Source organism: Bombus vosnesenskii, unplaced genomic scaffold (assembly GCF_011952255.1).
Source record: "Bombus vosnesenskii isolate JDL3184/JDL3185 unplaced genomic scaffold, Bvos_JDL3184-5_v1.1 scf7180000013455, whole genome shotgun sequence".
Taxonomy (NCBI): domain Eukaryota; kingdom Metazoa; phylum Arthropoda; class Insecta; order Hymenoptera; family Apidae; genus Bombus; species Bombus vosnesenskii.
The window spans coordinates 67189-87847 of record NW_022883063.1 but is presented as its reverse complement, the minus strand read 5'-3'; the positions used below and the strand labels follow the sequence as shown (position 1 = coordinate 87847).

At 42.1% G+C, this 20659-nt stretch overlaps 1 protein-coding gene across 1 annotated transcript in view; it reads left to right on the top strand.

Annotated features, from left to right (window-relative positions):
• LOC117238359 (mucin-5AC-like) overlaps window positions 1–15737 on the top strand; it is a 176324-nt gene extending 160587 nt beyond the window's left edge. Inside the window, exons 3-11 of the mRNA XM_033503216.1 lie at window positions 3572–7687; window positions 8234–8548; window positions 8670–8739; window positions 9693–10108; window positions 11042–13006; window positions 13254–13376; window positions 13487–13653; window positions 13747–13961; window positions 14350–15737. Of these exons, the coding sequence (XP_033359107.1) occupies window positions 3590–7687; window positions 8234–8548; window positions 8670–8739; window positions 9693–10108; window positions 11042–13006; window positions 13254–13376; window positions 13487–13653; window positions 13747–13961; window positions 14350–14771 (7791 nt within the window). The 5' untranslated portion in view covers window positions 3572–3589 and the 3' untranslated portion in view covers window positions 14772–15737. The remainder of the gene's footprint in view (window positions 1–3571; window positions 7688–8233; window positions 8549–8669; window positions 8740–9692; window positions 10109–11041; window positions 13007–13253; window positions 13377–13486; window positions 13654–13746; window positions 13962–14349) is intronic.
• The last annotated feature ends 4922 nt before the right edge of the window (window positions 15738–20659 follow it).

Genomic DNA, 20659 nt, shown 5'->3' with positions numbered 1-20659 from the left:
AAGGTTTCGCTATTTTCTTTACCGTTTGAGTATTCATTTCCGCTTGAAATTGTTCCATCCATTTATTCCATTAACGCAGTGCGTCTTGATTTTCTCACGACTAATGGAAAATAATTCACGTTTCCTATGAATATTTCTTGATGTAATATGTCAATTATACGAAAGAAACGATTCAAATAAAGCGTTTATAGAATTTGAATAATTTATTGCACATTCATTGGAATTATACTCGTTATCAATGCGGTGACTCGCATAGTTCGATAAGAAGCATTAGAGATTCTAAAGGTTCGGGAAAGTTTAAGGAGATTCAAGTAAGGATGACAAGAATAATCAAATTTAAGAGTTTTATAGTGCACATCTAGGATATGGTGACTTAGGGGTCGTAGAGCAAGAATAACGCTGGCTAAGAAATTGAATAAGGATATTGGCTGCGTTTGAGAGACAGGAAGTAGAAGTATTCTGAAATTACAGTTATCTAAAATTACTGCCTGAATGTGAGTACATTACATCACAGAGAAAGCAAAGATATTTAAATGCTACAGTCAATTACAGCTGAAGGAAACTATTGTATTTTAAGAAGATATGACGAGTTAGTTTTCATCATCATATTCTGAATACGTTGGAAGTAACGCGAATAGCTTGAACGATACATTTGAAAAGGTTAGCTCGGGATGACTGAGTTCTAGATATGCACGTGGAACTTGAAACATGTTTCTATTACAAATGATTCTTCTGACACAATCATAAGAATTTAAACTCTCGTATTCCACAACAGCGTCCTTCACAATAAAACGCGCAAGAAACTTGAGTAAATAAATCAAACAGAATATACGAAGCGTTTCATCTTATCGCATTATTTCTTTTCATTCCGATCTTGTCCACGCGCATATCTTTCTCTTCCCTATTATTTTATCCACCTTGAACACTCCATCATTCTCATACGTTCTCTAAAACGAATTGATCAGCATCATGATATTTAGCAGTTAAATATTGAGCGCTATCCAATAGATTACTATGGCCAAAGTCTCAAAAATTCCATTAAAACATCTCCCAAGACAGGCGTATATTAGCGACGTCAATTTTTTAGACCCTTCGAGAGAGTTTACTTAAAGATGACGAACATTGTTTTTAAAAGAGCTGACTATTAAATAGAGAAAGCAATTTTGTTAAGAAGAGGATTATTATTATCTTATTTATTTATTTATTTATTACTTATTGTTATTACTTATCCCATAACTTCGAACTTACTTCTTGAGTAAAGGTAGATGTCCATTCGAGAGTAAAATTGTCGCGAGTTGCTCTCGAGAGTATTTCTTGCGACACTATTGAGAGTTACTATTCGATCTGCATTGACGGTAACTCTGATAGTCGCTCTAAACGCAGTGTTCGCTTACGAGAAATACCCTTGAGAGCAACCCGCGATAATTTTACTCTCGAATGGACACCTACCTTAAGACTGGTTACAATGGATACGTGTTCTGAAGAATGAAACATCTGCAAACTAAAATGCGTGCAATGCAGGAGATAGATAGAAATGAAACGAAGTAGGCGGAAGGAAATCGCGGAAGAAGGACAGAGTCGGAGGGAGTCGCGAGGGTGGTTCGAGAAGGGCCTTTGACTGGCGCACGAAGGGGGCCAAACTAACCCCTCAGGTTGCTCGGTCTGCAAGGGTGCGCGATATTGATTCTCGCCTACCACTTCCACCATCGTTGTCCTACCTGTACACGCGACTACCGTCGAATCATGGCGGTGGTGGTGGTGGTTGTCTCCCGTGCTTCGCTTCTCTCCCGTACACGCAGACGGACGATTCGTTACACGTCTCAATGAGCCACATCGAGCGATCCAGCCTTTCCTGGCTGTGCATCCGTCGTATCTCCGTATCCCCCTAGATTCGATAATCGATAACGATCACCGCACGAGCGACTGTTTCGCGAGGATAAGATCTCTGACGCTCTTCCATCACCAGCTTGCCGATTTGTAGGATAGAATAGATTTCGATAGGATTCGGAGACGTTGATGCCGAGTTACGAGGGTTCCGCTGGAAATATGAATCGTGATACGGACATTGATAAATGGGAGGCTTCCTCGCACTCCCTGGAAGTCGTTGTGTTCCGTTGGCGTTTCTGCCGACACTCGGAACATAGTTGCGAATGACGTAGATCAATAACGAGCTTGAATTAGTCATTAAGGAAGATGTAGCTGTAGTCAGTGTTGGTATGATAATTGATATGCGACGGTGTGGTAGTTACCTGCAACAATTTTTCTTCGCGTAGATGCAGTTTCTTGTCGCCGGCATGCTATGGTTCTTATAACTGGCTTTACACTACGGTGATGAAGCATTCGGCTATTAGAGAATAGGGCTCGTTTGTCTGCAATAGCTTTGGGCTTTCACAGTGAGGGATTTTACGTATTAAATAAACTTTCTCAGCAATTCGCTTCTATTTGATGCTGTTAATTGTAACTTCTAACTCATCGAGGATTGAAGAAAAAAATCCCTACAATACACATTACACCGATCACATTATTCTGAATTATCGCAGTTAAGCGAGAGTAGTGCTAATTTAAGAATAGATTTTTTTATTCGAATCTACAATAATATTAGTTATATCCCAGATTAAGTAAACTGTCCATCGAATGAAAAATAATAAAGTCGATGGATCGTTGTCCCCTGACGAGTTCGGAGAAATGAAGTTCTACGGTACTTCAACTTCATTCTGTGAGCGTTGTCGACGGGTCTATCTTTCCGCCAGTGTTTATCAGGTGTACTAGCCGAGTTGCGTTTAATTGAGCCACGTCGCGAGGTTTCTCTATCAATCCGGACCGTTTAGGATCGTAACTCGACGTCATCGGTCTCTCTGAAGAATCTCGTTTCGTTCCCCTCTGCAGGTTGCTGTTCCGCGCGATGATCTTATCTTTCACGGAGCAACGCGGGCCAACGAGATTAATAACGTGAGATCAGGCTGCCTTGCGCTTCGAGTTGCTCATTGTAGAAAATAGAAGCGTTGGAAAGCCAAAGATGCAAGAGAGTAAAATAGAGAATGAGAGGGAGAGAGAAAGAGAGAAAGGGAGAGAGAGAGAGAGAGAAAGAGAAGCTGCGTCCGCAGCAGACAAATACAAGACAATGAAGATTAATGTTTCGGCCTGGTTCCCTGACGGTGCTGGTAGTCTGCAGCACCGTGTGAACTGAGTTTTCGTTAATCCGCAGGGTCGCTGCTCTACTCGCTGTGGTTCACGCGATGCACTTTAACTATAAATGTCTCTTCCAAATATAAGATTCATAGAAATAGAAAAATGCGTTTTACTCTCTACAGTAGAACTCCATTTATCGGAACGAAGGTTTATTTAATGTCCAATCAAATAAAGTTCTGACGATTGAGTTTCTTTTTCTAAACGCGAGTCCCTATCGTATGATAAAAAAATTTAGAGAATGAGGAGAATTATTTCTGAAACCGACGAGTTCGTAACATGTAATCTTCGAAAGATGAAGTACTAAGCTTTAGAAAACCTAAAATCGAGATTCTTACAATGAGGTTGCAAAGAAATAAGGAAACTCGTTTTGTTCTGATTTCAGACCAGCAGTCGGCGTGACATGGATGTGAGCTTCACGAACGTATTAGAGGGGGCTCGCCAGTACTTTCAGGGACTGCCGGTACCGAGTACAGGTAGTGCGACCGTGTCAGCGGATCACAGTCTCGCGACATCAACGAGTTCTGCTTCGTCCATATCGTCGTCGCACGACCATGGCAACACCTCGTCCGTGGCTCCTTTGTCACCGGCACCATCCGTATCGCAAGCACCACCGTCACTATCGTTACCGCCGCAATCGACTTCGAGCGGAAACACAACCGGTAACGCTGGGAACAGTGGGGGCAGCGGCGGGAGCAACGATCAGGAAACGAGTCGATATCTCAACGACATCAGACCGTCGTCGGCGGACAACGCCGCGGCCAGTTCCAGCACTTTCTGGAGCCCATCCGTCGAACCTTATCCTCCTCAACCAACGAGGGTTGAAGTGCCGGATACGAGGCCAGGCGATGACGGATCCTCCATGGAGGCGAGCTCATCGTCCTCGAGTATCATCACTTTAACGGAGATGCAGCCGTCGAGCAGTCGATCCTCGTCGACGTCAAATTTCTCACAGAAACAATCGACCTCCTCGACATCGTCGTCCAACGATCTTCATCATCACTCGCAGCCGACGACAGCGACAGCGCCAAGTTCACCGCACTTACATCAAATGCAACCACCTCAACAGTCACAGTCCCCTGGTCCGGTGTATCAACAATTAAACCCTGTCACGAGAACGTCGTTCTCTACAGCGGAAATACTCGCCTCGTCGCACCAAGCAACCTATCAAACTGCCAGTGATCGACAATCGCAACCGAACGCGCCGGTCGTAGCACAGAGAACCCAATACTATCCCCGGTATCATCATCCGGACATCACGAAGAGCGCTCCGGTTCCGTTCACTCAGAATTCGATCTATCAATCGTCGAGCGTAGCTGCAGCTACATCATCGGGAAACGTGCAGTTGGCTACGAGGCCGACGCCGATCGAGCAGAGCAACCCGACCACCGCTTTAGGTCAAGGACACGCTCAGGAGCAAAGAGTGCCACCGAGTTCCTACGGTAATAACGCTGTGCCGCCATCGAGCACTCCTTCGATTTACGGCTCGCCATCATCGCAGACTTATCGCACGCCGCAACAGCATCAACCGCAGAATCGATTAAGCTCATCGAGCAATCCAGCAACGGACAGGTCGTCGCATTCGGAAAGATCGTCGCACTCCTCGCGCGTCTCCTCGTCTCCGTCATGTTCGTCGTTGAACCCGTGCAGCCCTCGCCACACAGTCAACTTAAGTCACATTCCTTCGTCGTCTTCGTCGTCGTCGTTGTCCTCGTCACCGTCGTCGTCCTATCAGAATCATCCGGCGCACATTCCTTCGTCACACTTGCCATCCGCCGGAACTATGATTCACCCGCATCATCAAGCTCAACAGCAGCAGTCGCCGCAACAACAGCAACAATCTCAGATTCAGCAGCCTCAGCAGCAACAGCTTTCTAGTCGAATAAATGCGTCTCCGCATTCTATGGGGCAGAACTCGTACGCCAGTCGAATGATCGTTCACGGGACGTCCGCGGCTTCCTCATCCTCAAACTCAAATCAAATGCCGCCACCGGCAGCGCTGACTGGTGGTTATCATCCTATCGCTTCTCCCCATGACGTTCCCCGTCACGCTACCCCGTCGCCGCATAGACAATCGCCCCACGTATCCACCCTGCACACGCCTCACGCCTCTCCTCATCACACACCCTCTCCTCATCACACTCCCTCTCCTCATCACACACCCTCTCCGCATAGCAGCTTCCAGCCGCATTCACCGACTTATCCACCACCACCACCGGCTTCCTCCACCCCTCATTCGTACAACCTTCCCATTACGTCGCAGCATTATCAACCGAACGCCGGTGGGTACGCGAATCCGTACGGGCTGCCGCCTCAGTCTTCGTATCATTCCTTCCAAAAAGGTCCCCAGCCGCCGCACACTCAAGCAAACTACTACTCGCAGTCCAGTCGATCTCAGAGCCAGGCGTATGTTCAGCAAATGTCTATGGCCGGTCCGGCGCCTCGAACAGAATCTACTTGTTCCGGAAACGGAAACATTAACGGTGCCACCAGTTATCAGCCGAGTAAACCGGTGACGTACAACGGCGCCGATTCGAAGAGAAACTCGATGGAGGTCCCTTATGCCTCTTATCGATCTCAGCAAACGTCTGTCCCGAGAACTAACACGCACAACCTTCCACCTATCGCCGCTCTCTCGTCCTATCATTCCAATAGGCGAGAATCCGCGAGCAAGGCGCAATCGGTGCAACGGCAACGCTACTCGACTAGCACGGCGAGCAAAGTTTCGGTCGTTGCGCCGCCTACTTCCTCGATGGCCGCGCCTCAAAGGGTTCCCGAGTACCCGGTCACTTTGTCAACTATGAGTCACGCCATGCCGGTCAATGGAAGGACGAACACGGTAACAAATTCCTCTTACAGTAGATATACCGCTCAACACGGATATCCGACCTACGCTACCACCATGGCGCCTAGTCATCAGGGGAGCAACTCATCGAGCAGCACCACCGTTACGTCTATCGGTCAAGTCGCTCCGAGGTCTTCCGTTCAAACTACCACGGTACATAGTTATCAATCGTCGGACACCAATCGTACGGCATCCTCTTATCATCACCAGCCTGTAAGAGCTACTGAGGACTATGGATACAAAGAGTATCCGTACCAGAATTCGACCGCGTCTACGGTACAGTCTACCGTTGCTTCCTCTATAGTGACTCCTCCTTCTCAAACAAACGGAATGCGAAAGAGGGAATCACCTTTGGACCTCTCTGTTAAAACGGTGAAAACATCCGCCGACTCGACCGCTCAGGACGACATCGAGACGATCGCGCCGGAGAAACACGTCAGTAGTTCCACGGTGATCTCATCGCGAAGCAACAATTCGCGAACCATGTTACCGCCTCCGGCGCAGCCTCCTCCACAACCAGCCTCATACCCCGCGTACGACAACCGATTGTCTAGCAATAACGGCAGAATCTTACCGCCAACGAGCGGCGTTCGAGCACCGACGCCTCAAACGGTGTGCGCACCGAAGGTCGACTTTCTGCCAGACTTCAACTCCGCGCCGCTGCGTCACCATCACGGCCAGTCGCACGAGAATACTCTTCAGCGGAGAAGTTCCGCGCAACAGCTGTATGCTCCGCCTCCGCAGTCTCTTCCTCCTCAACATCCTAATAATACCGCTCCACTGCCCCATATGTCCACGTTTAAAAAGACTTCACTGCCCACGACGCAGGTGTACGACGCGGTGACTACACCAGCACCGCCTCCGCCGGTCCCGTCGTCTTCTTATCTGTCGGCCAACGACACCATCGCCTCCAGAACCTCCAGGTATCCGTCGTCGATGATCGATCCTGCAAGGATAGGACCGGCTGCGTTGCCTCTTCAAGATTACCCGTCCGACCCATCGAAATATTATCTGGACAGTAGAAATAAATTTGGCCAGCCATCGCCGCAGAGCGATCGAAGCCCTTCGAAGAGGCCTGGCGATACGATTTACGGCGGTGGCGGTCCGAACAAGCAGCCGAGGCTCGACACGTGGATCCAGCAGAGATTGTCAACGGCGAAAGCGTTGTACGAGCAACAGAAAAGGCAAGAGATGAATCTACCGGTTCCTTTGCCGAATGGCACCCTCGTAGCACCTAGCACCTACGAGCAGAGATCCGATAGCGGATACTCGTCGTCCGAGTCCGCGAGGTATCAGCAAGCTTACTGTGATAAGAGAAGCTACGTGGAACCTAAGGTCACTCATAGTTCATCGTCGTATGTTCATCCTGTGATCACGAAGCCCACGAATGTGCATTCTTTGCCGCAACAGGCAAACGCTAGCCAACCATCCGCGTACACGAATTACAGACAGAGTCAGAAAGCAACCGGACTTGTGGTGCCTCCTGGAGCTACTTCCGGTGGACAGGCCACGGAACCACCGAGCAATACCGGTGCTGATAAACGAGTGCTTAGTTTGCTGAGGAATAGCCTAGAGAATAAACAGCAAAGGGAAGAGCAAATGAACAGCCAACAGCCTATCTTAGCCAATCATAGTCAACAAAGTTTTCAGAATAAGGTATGTAGCAATTGTATATTCTTGTATGTTATATCTTACGTGCAAGTTCGATGCGTTGTTTCATTCTTCGATAACTACCTCGATATGAAGTTTTGATTAATTCTAGTTCAATTAACCTGTAACAAATTATGTCATAAATACGAACTATGTTGCAAATATCAACCATGTCTGTCGCCTATCTCAACCCTATTACGATCTTAATAATTTCACACGTACGACACACATCGCATACATTCAATGCAGAGATCTCCAAGTGCATTCTTCGAATCTCTACCATAAATATACATTCAGCTCTCAGTCATTCGTTGTTCATAAAAATTCTCACTCGCACATCTATCTAAATGTTTAACTCTACCTTCTCTTCTCCCCTGATCTCTTCACAAGAAACGCTATTAAATACCAGAAATACTTTATCTTACATTAAAATCAATATCTTACACCAAATCCTATCTATATCTTAGCTGTAGGTAGTATTGAGAGATCATAAACGTAAGCAGCGAGATACGTCTATTATCATGCTAACGCCAGTGTCCTCTATTCCCAAAGGTTGTTGCTCCGGTCGAGCCCAAAACGAACATCGGAAGACACAACCTGTCACCATTCACAGCAGCAAGCTTACTGGAACGAAACAGCAACACACCGCCCCATTACAAGTTCCATGTGCCGAGAGCGGTAGACTCGATCACTCAGGAGGCCCCCCGTAGTTTGTATGGCTCGAGAGTAAATTCATCCGCCACGCTACCTGGCAAGGAAGCACTCCTGGGACCCCGAGGAGCTGAGAATCAGATTCACCGTGACAAAGACGATGGCCTCGCAGCTATATTGGCCGCGAAAATTAGAACCAAGGCGGAACTGAAGCAGGTGAACCGAATGAAACATGTTGTTCCTCTGTTACTTTCTACGAAGATGTTCTCTTTTTTGGCTTCTATTGGCCGAATTGTTAATATATGATATTTTTTATTTTTGGTGTTTGTTCTTAAAGGTGGGAACCGGTCAATTTGCAACGAAACCCACAACCGTACCCTCCCAGGATACGTCGACTACTCCGAAAGGTAAATTTAGTTTCTGCTGGTGTATCGGTTTTATGTTTTCGTAAAGTTTTTCGTGATTAGGTAATTTGTGTTTTATGATTTCAAAGTTAATGACTTCTTTAATGTATCTGTCATACATGAATTTTATATCACTTCCATTGTGGTATATTATTGTCTTAGATTGTAGTTAAAGTGTTTGAAAATTTCGAATAGATATACAGTTTTATATTATATTATAATGGTATATAATTTCTATATTATTAGTACATTATTTTAAAAATTATGTTATCGTTACATCATTTTAAAATAGTACAAAGATCGCTCTAACTAGACATTTGCACGTTTTCATATCATATTATAATAGCATACAGGTTTTTATATTATATTATTGGTACACTATTTTTGAAAACACAAACAGCACTTTGTCCAATCACAGTAGTCTTATAAACAACGCTTTCTTCTTTCTATTCATATTATACAGGGTGGTTGGTAACTGGTGGTACGAGCGGAAAGGGGGTAATTCTACGCAAAAAAAAAAAAGTCGAAAATATAGAATAAAAATTTTTCGTTTGAGGCTTTGTTTTTGAGAAAATCGACTTTGAATTTTCGCTCGGTACGCGTGCACTTTATCACGTCTCGTTATAACGGATCTCACTGTAGATCGTTGTCTCGATGGAAAAATTAAAAGAAAAAAGAAAAAAATTAAAAAAAAAATTTTTATTCTATATTTTTTCTTTTTTCGCGTAGAATCACCCCCTTTTCGCTTGTACCACCAGTTACCAACCACCCTGTATATCACCAATTCCTTCCATGAATGTTAATTACTATTCGCAGTCTATATCTTAATTACTATATCGACAAACATAAAAAGACTCTCATAAACCTGGACAACCATAAACTAAGTAATTATTACGAATCAACTTCTTCTTCTTGCAAACTATTTCTTAATAACACATTTAAATCTGTGCTTGTAGAACTAGACAGTACAGCTTCAACGTCAACTCCGCAATCCGGTTCATCGGCGGGTAGTCCGCCAAAGTTGACGCGCGAGAAGGTAGCCTGTTTACCTCCCAGAAGACGGTTGTTCTCCAGAACGGAAGAGGAGAATATGCCGGTGGCCGCGACTGTTCCAGTTCCGGCGCCAGCGCCGGCGATTGCCTCTAGCGTGCCAGCACGCGCCAGCGGATTTAGAAGCTCCTCCGAAACATCGGTGTTCGACTTCAGGGAGAGTGACTCCGAGGGTGAGATGCCGGTTCTCGAACGGCAAACGCTCGAGGAGATGAGGAGGGACAGAAAACAGCTATCGAAAGTGCAGCCACCCGTTCCTCTGAACGACGCCATGTGCATGGGCATGACCTCATCGACGGACCTCGTGAAAATAGAACTGAAGGTAACGTTATTTACGTAAGGTTGTTTCTCGTGTGATTCGTTCGTGCTCGCGAATCAACGGCCTTCAGCGTTCGAGCTCTCTTTACGATTTTTATTCTGGATTTTCAGCGGGTTGCGTGTTTTATTTTGAGTCAAGGGGACTAGAGTTGCTTCATATAAAATTTAGGATATCGCTGTTTTAACTACACCTATTATTTAACTTTGTGCTGACTTTGTCATTATTTTGAAATTAATATTTAGTTTGATATAAGTTTTCATGAATGAATTTTTTGAGGCGATTGAAATTTCAAACTGATATTTTTTAATTCTTGTGCTGCGTGGAATGTGTAGTATATGTAGATCTCGAAGTTTAGGTTAGTGGTGTACGTGAATTTGCCACCTCCTCTGTTGATGGTGTCTAGTAGTGGAAATTGGTTCACGCTTTCTCCCCAGACAAAAATAAAGTAATAGGATCATCGTCTTTTACACAATCATATATATAGAGTCCGCGAAGTTTTGTTATTGGTTGATAGTATTATATCGTAGAAATTGGATTGTATAGGACCGTGTGACGACGAAAGCAAACATCGATTCAAGTAATCCACACAAATTCTTGCCGCTTCGGATCAACTCTAGTTGTCCCGATTATAGATGATGTGAGGATAGTTCATTCGTGTTGGGACTGCTTAAATAGTCTCTAAATTCTTGATCTAAATTCAAGCACAGTGAACTCACGTATAACACGACAAAAGAATTGCGACTAATATTCATAGAACGCGATAAACACCCGTATAACGTGTTAGATAAATTTAACATTTTCATACACTTTCCGCGACTTCTTGTCTAGAGAAATATTGTTCCACGCGTGATTCGTATAATGCGGAAGTAGTATCCTCTGGATATTATTTGGAAAAAATCTAATTTTTCTCATAAACTCTTGGTTTCTTATATTCAGGAGAACGACAAGATTACCGAAGTGGACACGTTTTGGTCCACCACGTGCGACAAGTTTATGGAACAACTACGAACAGGAGACGCGATGAAGAAACGCGGTCGTAAGAAGAAGGTCAGCTGCACGATAACATCCAAACTCGATGACACTGGCAACGATAGCAGCAAAGAATTAGACGCTAACACATCTCAGATCAAACCAGAGGACATCAAAAAGGAAATCCAAGATGTCGATTCACCTCTGGACAATAAAGACGAGTCTCCGGAAACGAACGAAACGAACAAGGATGACGAAGCTTCTGTGATGACGGATATCAAGATAGAAGTGAAGACCGAGCTAGAGGTGAGCAAGGATGATGAGAAAAATTCTAGCGATGATTCTGATGAGGTGCCGCTAATTCGACGGGCAAAGAAAAAGATGAAGAAGGATGACAGTGATTGCGAGGAGGAGATAATATGTAGGAAGAGAAGGATTCGTAGAGGAAGCAGAATTAAATTACAGTCGTCCAGCGGCAGTGATTCCTCTAGCGAAGACAGCGATGCTAGTACGGAGTTTGGTCACGGTTCTTCAGTAGCTGATAGGCTAAGAGCAAGAAAACGGTGCGTCAACAGCAGCACTGAAAGCGAAGGAATGAGGCTGAGATCCAGAGATACGACGCCACAGAAGGCTAAGAATGAGAAAGAGTCGAAATGCTCCACCTCGAAGACTTCTACGTCTCAGAAAGGGAAACCGAAGCCTTTATTTGGCGATGGTAGCGATTTCAGGCCCGGATGGGAGGAGGAGGTGTACGTCTACAAAAAATCCTTGAGAATGCCACCTAGGTTGATCACCGTGTCGAAACCATCGAGGTTCCACAGGTTGTCCACCTCGTTGCCTGATTTGGACCCAGGATCTCCAGCTTTGTCAGTCTCTATGGACAGTTCCGACGTGTATTTGGGCAGAAAGAAATTGGTAGACAGCGATGTAGAATCTAACTACAGCTTTAGTACCACTGAGATTGGGATAGGAAGTAAGATCGACGATGAAGAGGCCACGTCGTCTACGACAATCTCGTGTCCTCCTAAGGGTATGAAGCATTCAAGATCGGAAAACAGTTCCATCGTCGACGTCCTAGCTCAGAGGGTAGGAACTAGTAAGAAAGAACAGAAGAGGAAACAGAAAGAGAAATCGGATAAAGGTGGAAATAAAACGTTGCAGAAAGGTAACAACGAACCTGAACTGCTTCCGACTCCAAGTTTGATTCCTTTATTGGAATCGTCTAAATCACCAAAGGGCAAATCGCCTGTCAAAGATAACAAGGTGAAGCCTATCAAGGTGACAGATTCGTTCCTACTTGGTTACTTCCGCAAGGAAACGGTGAACAACTTCCGCGACACGTTTAAAAATAATCATGCTCTACCGAACGAATTTTCAACATTCGTGCTGAAGAGTAGAACGAGAACAGAAACGCGAGTATTGAAGAAACAGGCGACCATCAGAGAAGTCTTTGGCGAAGACAGGCCAGCCTCAGCGCCACCCATGCAGAACCACGACGATACTTCTCAGGACGACGACTCGCAGACTGAAACCCCAGAGAACAGGCTGAGAAAAGAGAGGACCTTGAAGCAGAAAGTTGTTTCACGATTGAAGAACGCTGGAATTTTGAGGAGACACAAGGCGATCATGAACTCGAAGCAACATCATCTTTTGATGGAGAGGCGAAAGGATTTGTTGAAATCTTTGGCCGAGAAGAAACTACGGCGCTTAAAGGCGGAAGCGGAAGAGGAACCGGTGCAGGAAGAGACGAACGATGCGCAGGAAGCGGAAAACAACGAACTTGACGACGAGACCAATGAGTCAGAAGTTCCTAATAAAAAGAAGCTTAAACTGAGGACAAGCAGGCGGAAGTTCCGCTCCGGATTCGATTATATTCGCAAAAAGAAAAAACCGTTGAAGAAGGACGAAACGCTGCCTAAAGAAAGGAAAAGGGTGAGCTTTGCGTATTTTTGTAAACGATCTTATTCTCAGTGATATGGATCAATGATATCGCACGTGTATTTCGAATGCGTTACAAAATTATTAAATTATTTTTTTGTAAGCTTCGAAATAGTTTTTCACTTTTCCTGCAGAAGTTCGTTGAGCTGTGTTGTGTCATTTTTGAAATACATCCACGATCTATTGTTTCATCAATATAGAAGGTATGGAAGATTATCAGTGTGGAATATTTGTTTTACAGCAAGTTCTAACAAGGCCCAGTCCAGAATGCGTAGCTGATATTCAGTCGGAGATTAGAACATGGGTAATCAAGAAGGGTGTGGGCGAAACAATGTTGCATCGTGCCGCCAGACTCGGTTACACGGTAAATATTGAAAAAAACATTCATTCATTGAAAATTCAATCTCAGTTTAGTGAAACATATTCATTGATAAATATTTGAATACAAATTGCGTTTTTTCGCTGTGTTCGTAGGATGTCACTGCATACTGCTTAGAGAAGCTAAATAACGCGCCGAGCCCAAAGGATAACGCGGGATACACGCCGCTTCACGAAGCATGTTCGAAGGGTCACCTAGAAATCGCCAAATTGTTGCTCGCGTATGGGGCGAATGCAAGTGAAAGTGCCAACGGTGGAATAAGGTAATATTCATTACTGACTTCCAACGTGTGTTTTGGAATTCTAATAGACAATTCTTCAGAGACATTAAAATACGATCTATTTCCTTATTACAGACCACTTCACGAGGCAGCAGAAAATGGTGCTACCGAACTAGTACGCTTGCTACTTTCCTATGGCGCTGATCCTCTATTAGCTACTTATTCTGGACAAACCCCACTGATGTTAGCTGCAGATACCGACGCCTATTCGATTCTAGAACAACACTTAGATGATATTCAGGGTCGTACGAGTACAGCTTGGTCGTTTGGTGGCCCGTCTTCTATCTTTGGTAAGTTCTCCTAAAAATCTAAATAATATCCTAAAGTTTTCGCAATTAAGTCATTACGAAAGCTTTTCCGATTTCGTTGGCAATCAAGGTCATTTGAAAGTGAGGAGGGTATTTCAGGTCGTGTCCTTGTGAGTTAAAGTCCAATAAAAAGCTTACAGGATTATCAAGATGGTATCATTAGTGATTAAAGCTATAAAAAAGTCTCCAGAGATATATTTTCGATATTCAGAGTCATTTCAACACCATTATGTCATTGTATACTCAGTTACCCTATATTAGTTGAATTCAAAAACAGTTTCGATTATCAATCCTAAAAGTAAAGCTGTTATCAGAATGATTTGATATTTAAATATTTGCAATTAATTAATCATCGATGAATTTGTTTCAGACCCAGAAGAAACTGGTTACAATCCCCTCGACGATCCTCCTATGGACAGTCCAGAACCCGAATTAGATGAAATCGAGATAGAAATGGGCGACGTGAACCTGCCAGTTCTCTTTTCCCTCGCCAACGATTCAGACAAGTGGGTGCTCCTCCAGGATTTGATGGCTGCCCTAAGAATAAAAAGCAGGGACGCGTTGCTGCGTCAAGTGAATCCTAAAGCTCACGCTGGTCCACCAGCGATTGCTCATCGCGACGTCATGAGAGAACTGAAGCTGCAAGATTTCCTGGAACAATCCCGTTGCTGCCACCTGCTTAGCGGTGGCGAGCGAATCAACGTGAGAGGGTCCAAGGTAACTCTGATTAAGTACAACGAGAAAGTGAGATCCCTGTTGAACGTAGAGAAAGTGGTCATCAACCTAAGGTGACAAGAGGCATCACTGGGGCATTCATCACCCCAGGCGAAACCGTCGACTTCCGCCTCGAAGGAATCGTCGAAGAAGATCTCCAGTGTTTCGCCTAAACGCGAAAGGCAAGCCAGAACGCGACAGGGTAACAAGACAGCTGTCACGGATTGAACGTGAATCGAGAGATATCGTTAGCTGTGAAAAGTCACTGAGCGGCTAAGTGGAAAATTTCATTCGATCAAGATCTAGTGTTTTACCTTGACTCTGTTCAACCAGGATCGAATGAACAATTAAACACGAGAAATATATAGAATTAGTGGTTCAGGTACGATCGAAGAGGAAGATAGTTCAATGGCAGTGCATTTGACGCGTTCTATTAGCAGTATTTATTGACAGATGTTCCAAATGGAGCACAGTGATATTTTATCGATATATTCGTTGGGGGCTAAAGGATGATGGCGTCTATAGCAATGTTTTCTAGATGAAGATCGTCATTCTGATCGAACTTCTTGTTCTTTGGTTTGAACGATTTGAGATAGAAAGCAGAGAGAATTCGAACAATCTTTGTGAAAAATCGGAAGAGAAATCTTTCGTTCGAGCTCCAGTCGTGTAGATTTTAATCGTAATATTGGAATCTGGTGAAAGTCCACGCGCTTATTGTCAGTGCGATTATTTGTTGAAGGAATCGATGTTCACGGAGAACTTGAAACTCCGCGTGAATGGACATCGTGTGTGTCTCACGTTCTCTGCTCATCGATGCGATTGTTTTAAGTTAGCAATGAACGAACGTTGGAACGTACGAATTATCCAATCGCCATCAGCTTTGTCACGTTACCACGTTATTAATTTAAATAATTTCGTTTTGTTTTTCTCTGTCTTTGTTTCTCTTTTTTCTTTTTTTTTTACAAGGTACTAGCGAGTCGATTAAAAGTGTAATTCGATTATGTGTTTACCGTTGTAGATTTAAGTAAGCGTTTATTAATCGTCTAAAAATATGGAGCATTTACGTTTCTTGTTATCTCCCCTTTTTTCTTTTTATTTTCTTCGGGATGTGCAATTTCGCGAGTCTGCTTTCCATTGAACGATTGCCGACCGATAAGCGCGATCGATCAATGTTTGTTAAGTCTAAGAGATATAAGGAAACGGATCGATAGTAATATTCAGTGTGCAATAAGTTTTATCGAACTCGCGATGATTGATTCACGAATTAACGGTTTCCATTTCAGATTATATTCAGATGTTTACTTGTTGAAACGGTGAGAAAATACAATCGACGCGTTCACTGTTGTCTAGTTCTATTTGTTTCTATTATTACTATCACGCTCGTTAACTAGTATGCTCAAGTTGTTTCTCGTTTAGACTTTAATCCGTCGAATTGACAAAACATTTTTCGTTATAGGATAAATGTAAGCGGTTATTAATTTCCTAGCTGTTCTTTAGATTAACGCACGGGAGACTATCAATAGTAAGTCTTTTAAAGGCTACAAATGTTCAGCAGTGAACGTGTTCAAGGATCATCGACGCATCCTATTTACGAAAGAATTCATCGAATGCGATGATGGAACGATCTCTACGTACTTATATCTTTGAAAGCGTGTTAAATGTGTGCGTCGAGAGGGAAGGTTGAACATTGAAAGGAATAGAGAGACTTCCTACGTATCGTAGACAGAAGCTTTTACAAGTTTTTTAGCAAAATCTAAGCACGCTCGCGGGCGCGTTTCATTTTACTCCGTGTGTACAGAGATTATCCAATCGTTCTGATCAGTCTCAGGGAAATATCCGTATGCGTATTCTCGATATCCTATGCGTTGCATCGATTTGAATAGAGACGCGACCAGGCATCTCTGGTTGATCGACGGATGAACGTTCGTTAAGATTTATGTTATACCGATTTCTTCGCGATGTACAGTAGGCATAAAGAAAGAGGGACACCGTTTTAGTCTTCGTACGTTGAACGAACGTTTCCAGTCTGTCGCCGTGATCGACCGATGACTGGTGGCTCGCTCGCTGCTCGTTTTAATTTTATTTAGCTGACGATTTCAAAACTCGAATATATTACCGAACAATACCGTGGACGGGGTGCAGTTTATACGTGTACATAACTTATTTTCGAATAAAAAGCTAGTGTCACCTGCCATGCAAATGTATGCATCGAAGGATTGGATTCCTTCGCGGTCAGTGATCCTATATGCGATTCTTGTTAAAAAAATAATCTTTAACGAAGTTTAGGACAACATAGGGAAAAAGAAAGAAAATAATATAATATATATATATATATATATATGTAAATATATATATATATATATATAATATATATTATATATTGTATATATATTATATTATATATATATAATACATATATAATATATATAATATATTACATATTTATATATAATATATTATATATTATATTATATATGTCACATATTATATATATATAATATACATACTTATAGTAGAAGTAAAATAGATCGAAAGGCGCATTGGAGGGTGGCGAATCAAGATAGGAAGGGCAAAGTAACTGTACGTATTGTGCGTGTGATGTACCTTTTAAATGTAAAGTAGATACCGAATATAATAGTGTAAGTAGTTAAAAAGAACACGACACTTGTTCATACAAACTATAGGGGCGTATACACATATTTACGCATGTGTAATAGCATAAAGCATAAGGAAAAGGGAAAAAATCCGGCGTCTTAGATTAACTCGAGGCAGAACGTTGTAATTTCAGCGAAAAAGGAAGCCGAATAATACGCTGTTACAGGCGTATGTATATATATACACACAACACGCAGATACTTTCTTGCAATATAATAGGGGCTATTGCAGTTACTATCGCTAACTAATAATAATAATAATTATTACCAATACTACTACCGGTCACCGAATACTATTACGAATACTACGATTACCGCTATTACTATTTACTATTTGCCACTACCATTACTATAACTACCACAACTACTATTACTACCACTGTCACGACTATCCGCTTTTTTTATTGTACGATATATACATAATACCGAACTATGAATGTACATTTTCTTAGCTGTAACGTCTCCTCTTCCTCCATTGTAATTTATATATTATATTTGAGGAATACTTCTAAATGTGTTGAGAAAAAAGAAAAAACCGCTGCTGCTTTAGGAGAAGAAGGAATTCTATGTGAGAAAGAACAAAATATATTATATATAAATATATAAATATATAAATATATATGTATATATACGTACATATATATATATTTTATTTCAGAAGTTTAGTTTAATGGATATATAATGTTAAAAAAAAATACGCGAGGAAGGATACAAATTAAATTCTCTCTGTGATTCGTCTAAACAATGGAACTAAGTAAACAAAAAAAAAATGAAGAAAAACAAAAAAGAAGAAAGAGTTATGGTTATATTAATTAATTAGTATTATTATTGTCATTGTCATTTATCATTGCTCTGTACCGCAAGTTTACCGAACAACAAGTCACAATGGACCGACAAACTCGATTTTCGTAATGAACTCGACTCGTGATTTTCTTTTCGCTAATAACAGTAACGAGTTATCCTATCGATGTAATAAAAACAAGTATTTTTACCGATCTCTGCGACTTCTTGATTTCTCTAAAACCTTTCCTCCCCTTTGAGAGCTTCGAACTGAAAAAGTATAATTTGAAATTTTTTAAATTTATATTTAAATTTTGAGATCTGAAACTCTAAATTGAAACCAGTCAGAATTAAGGGGAATCGCGCTCGAAGGAAAGACAGGTAACACAGATTTAAAATTGGTAAAACGTTTATTAACTATTTAAAAACGATGAAACAAGGTGAACATGAGATTGACAATTCAATAAGTAATATTATTAAATAGACTATAGAGATGTATAATAAGTGTCTGTAGTAATTATTCTCTTTATACGTTCCTTTACATCGAGACAAACGTCTTTTTCATCATTTTACTTCCTCCACTTCTTCCTCTATTATTTTTTTCTAAAGGTTGTCTCATTACTTTTCGGCGAAGCCAAACCTTCTCACTTTTCCTTTAATTTTTCTGTTTTCAGGCACGTCCTGTGCGATAATATTAATACGTCAACGTTTCTTGCCATTCGATTCATCCTTCAATTGTCGATAATACGACTCCCTTTTTACTTATTCTCCCTCTCTTTTTTTTATTTCTTTTTCTTGTAAATGCGTGTGACGGCTGTTGCGTTAACGACTCTAAACACAGGATTCTGTCGTAGGAAAAATAGCTCGTAGAAAGCGTACCCCTGCTAATTATTATTATACCCGACAGTCAATCGATGTCGTTCGATCGCGCGAATCACATCCTACGAATAAACTAAAAACGGAAGGAAAAAAGAACGCGAAATCGGCCCTTTTCGCTCGTCCAACCGAAGGAAAGGCAATTGACGAAACGATCAGCGAAATCGCTTGCACGATCGGCGATTATGAAATAAGAGATGTAGGTGTGTGGTCATTGCGACGATATACAGTTTTAGCTACGTACAAGCTCTGACTAAACGAGCATTCTCTCCCAAACGATGCATCTTGCGTTAAACTCTCTCTTTATTTCATAACCCTTGCCACAATTTCATTACATCACCCTTCCTATACCATTTCCTCGGTGCGTCAAATGCTCTCGCATTTTTCTATTCACTCATAAGTACTGTGTATTTCGATGAGCGACTTCCTTCGTCATTTCGTATCCACTCGTCCAGATTTAATGCTCAGATATGCAGATCTGTCTTCAACACAGGACACGTAACGTGATCGAAATGATGCCATTCGATGATTCTTCTCGTGATTTTTTTCATTTTTTAATCGCCTGTGTGAAAATGGCTGAATAACGGAGGCGTTTCGTTAATCTAGATAATGCTGAAAGTTATTCGCAAAATTTTTGCATCAGAATTATTATAGAACGCGGACTGTTTGCGAGACCTGTCCTTGTTAATATCTGCTCCGTTTTCCTTCTATCTTTACGCATACGCATCTAGCTTTCTATAGATTAGCACGGGCCAATCGTAGAAAACGAAACTCGAAAGTAACGGTTCCTCTTTGCATCGGATGTGTACAATTCGTCGCGTCATATCCTTGTTTCGATACGCTCGAGAAATACTCGCTACCACCGCTTCCTGATCGGTTACACGCTACCACCATATACCATCTCGATTACCCGGATATAGATATTTACAATAATATATATATATATATATATATATATATATGTATGTATATATATACCTACTATCGTAATAATAATTTAGTAGTGCTATTTAAATTACAATAGCGTTCATTCTTTCTCTCCTTGCTGCTCGTTTCTCCCTCTCTCGCGCGCTTTCTATTTATATATATTTTTATTTATATGTATATATAATGTTGCACATAACCCAGTACTGGCTTAGTAATCTAGCTGTACAAAACATTATATATCGCTATTCTAGCATCTAGAGATTTGTCCTGTGAGGTTTGATGAATCGTGAGGTTCGTAACATGCGCCTGGATCTTATCGCTTCTTGTTCATTTTCTCTATTTTATTTGCTTTTTTCTCTTCCTTTTTTCGCCTTTCTCAACATAGCAAGAAAAAAAAAAGAAAAAAAAAGAACATATCGTGGAACAGACTCTCAATAAGAATGTCCCATTATCCTGCTTTTCTATCTATTTCTTTTCCTTTATATCCTTTATATCTATATCTATTTCCTTTTCCTTTATATCTATTCCGTTTGTCCTGCCAGTGCATTCTAATACGTTCGAATTTCATCTCGTCAGACAATGAATGTTTTCGATTCCCTTCTGTCTCTTGTTCGCTTCTTATTGTGATTAAGTACATTAAAAAATACCGCGCTACTTCGCTCAGAATTAACCGGACCAAGCTATACATATATAGTATGTTCGGTGAAGCCAAGTATTATGTTTTATTGA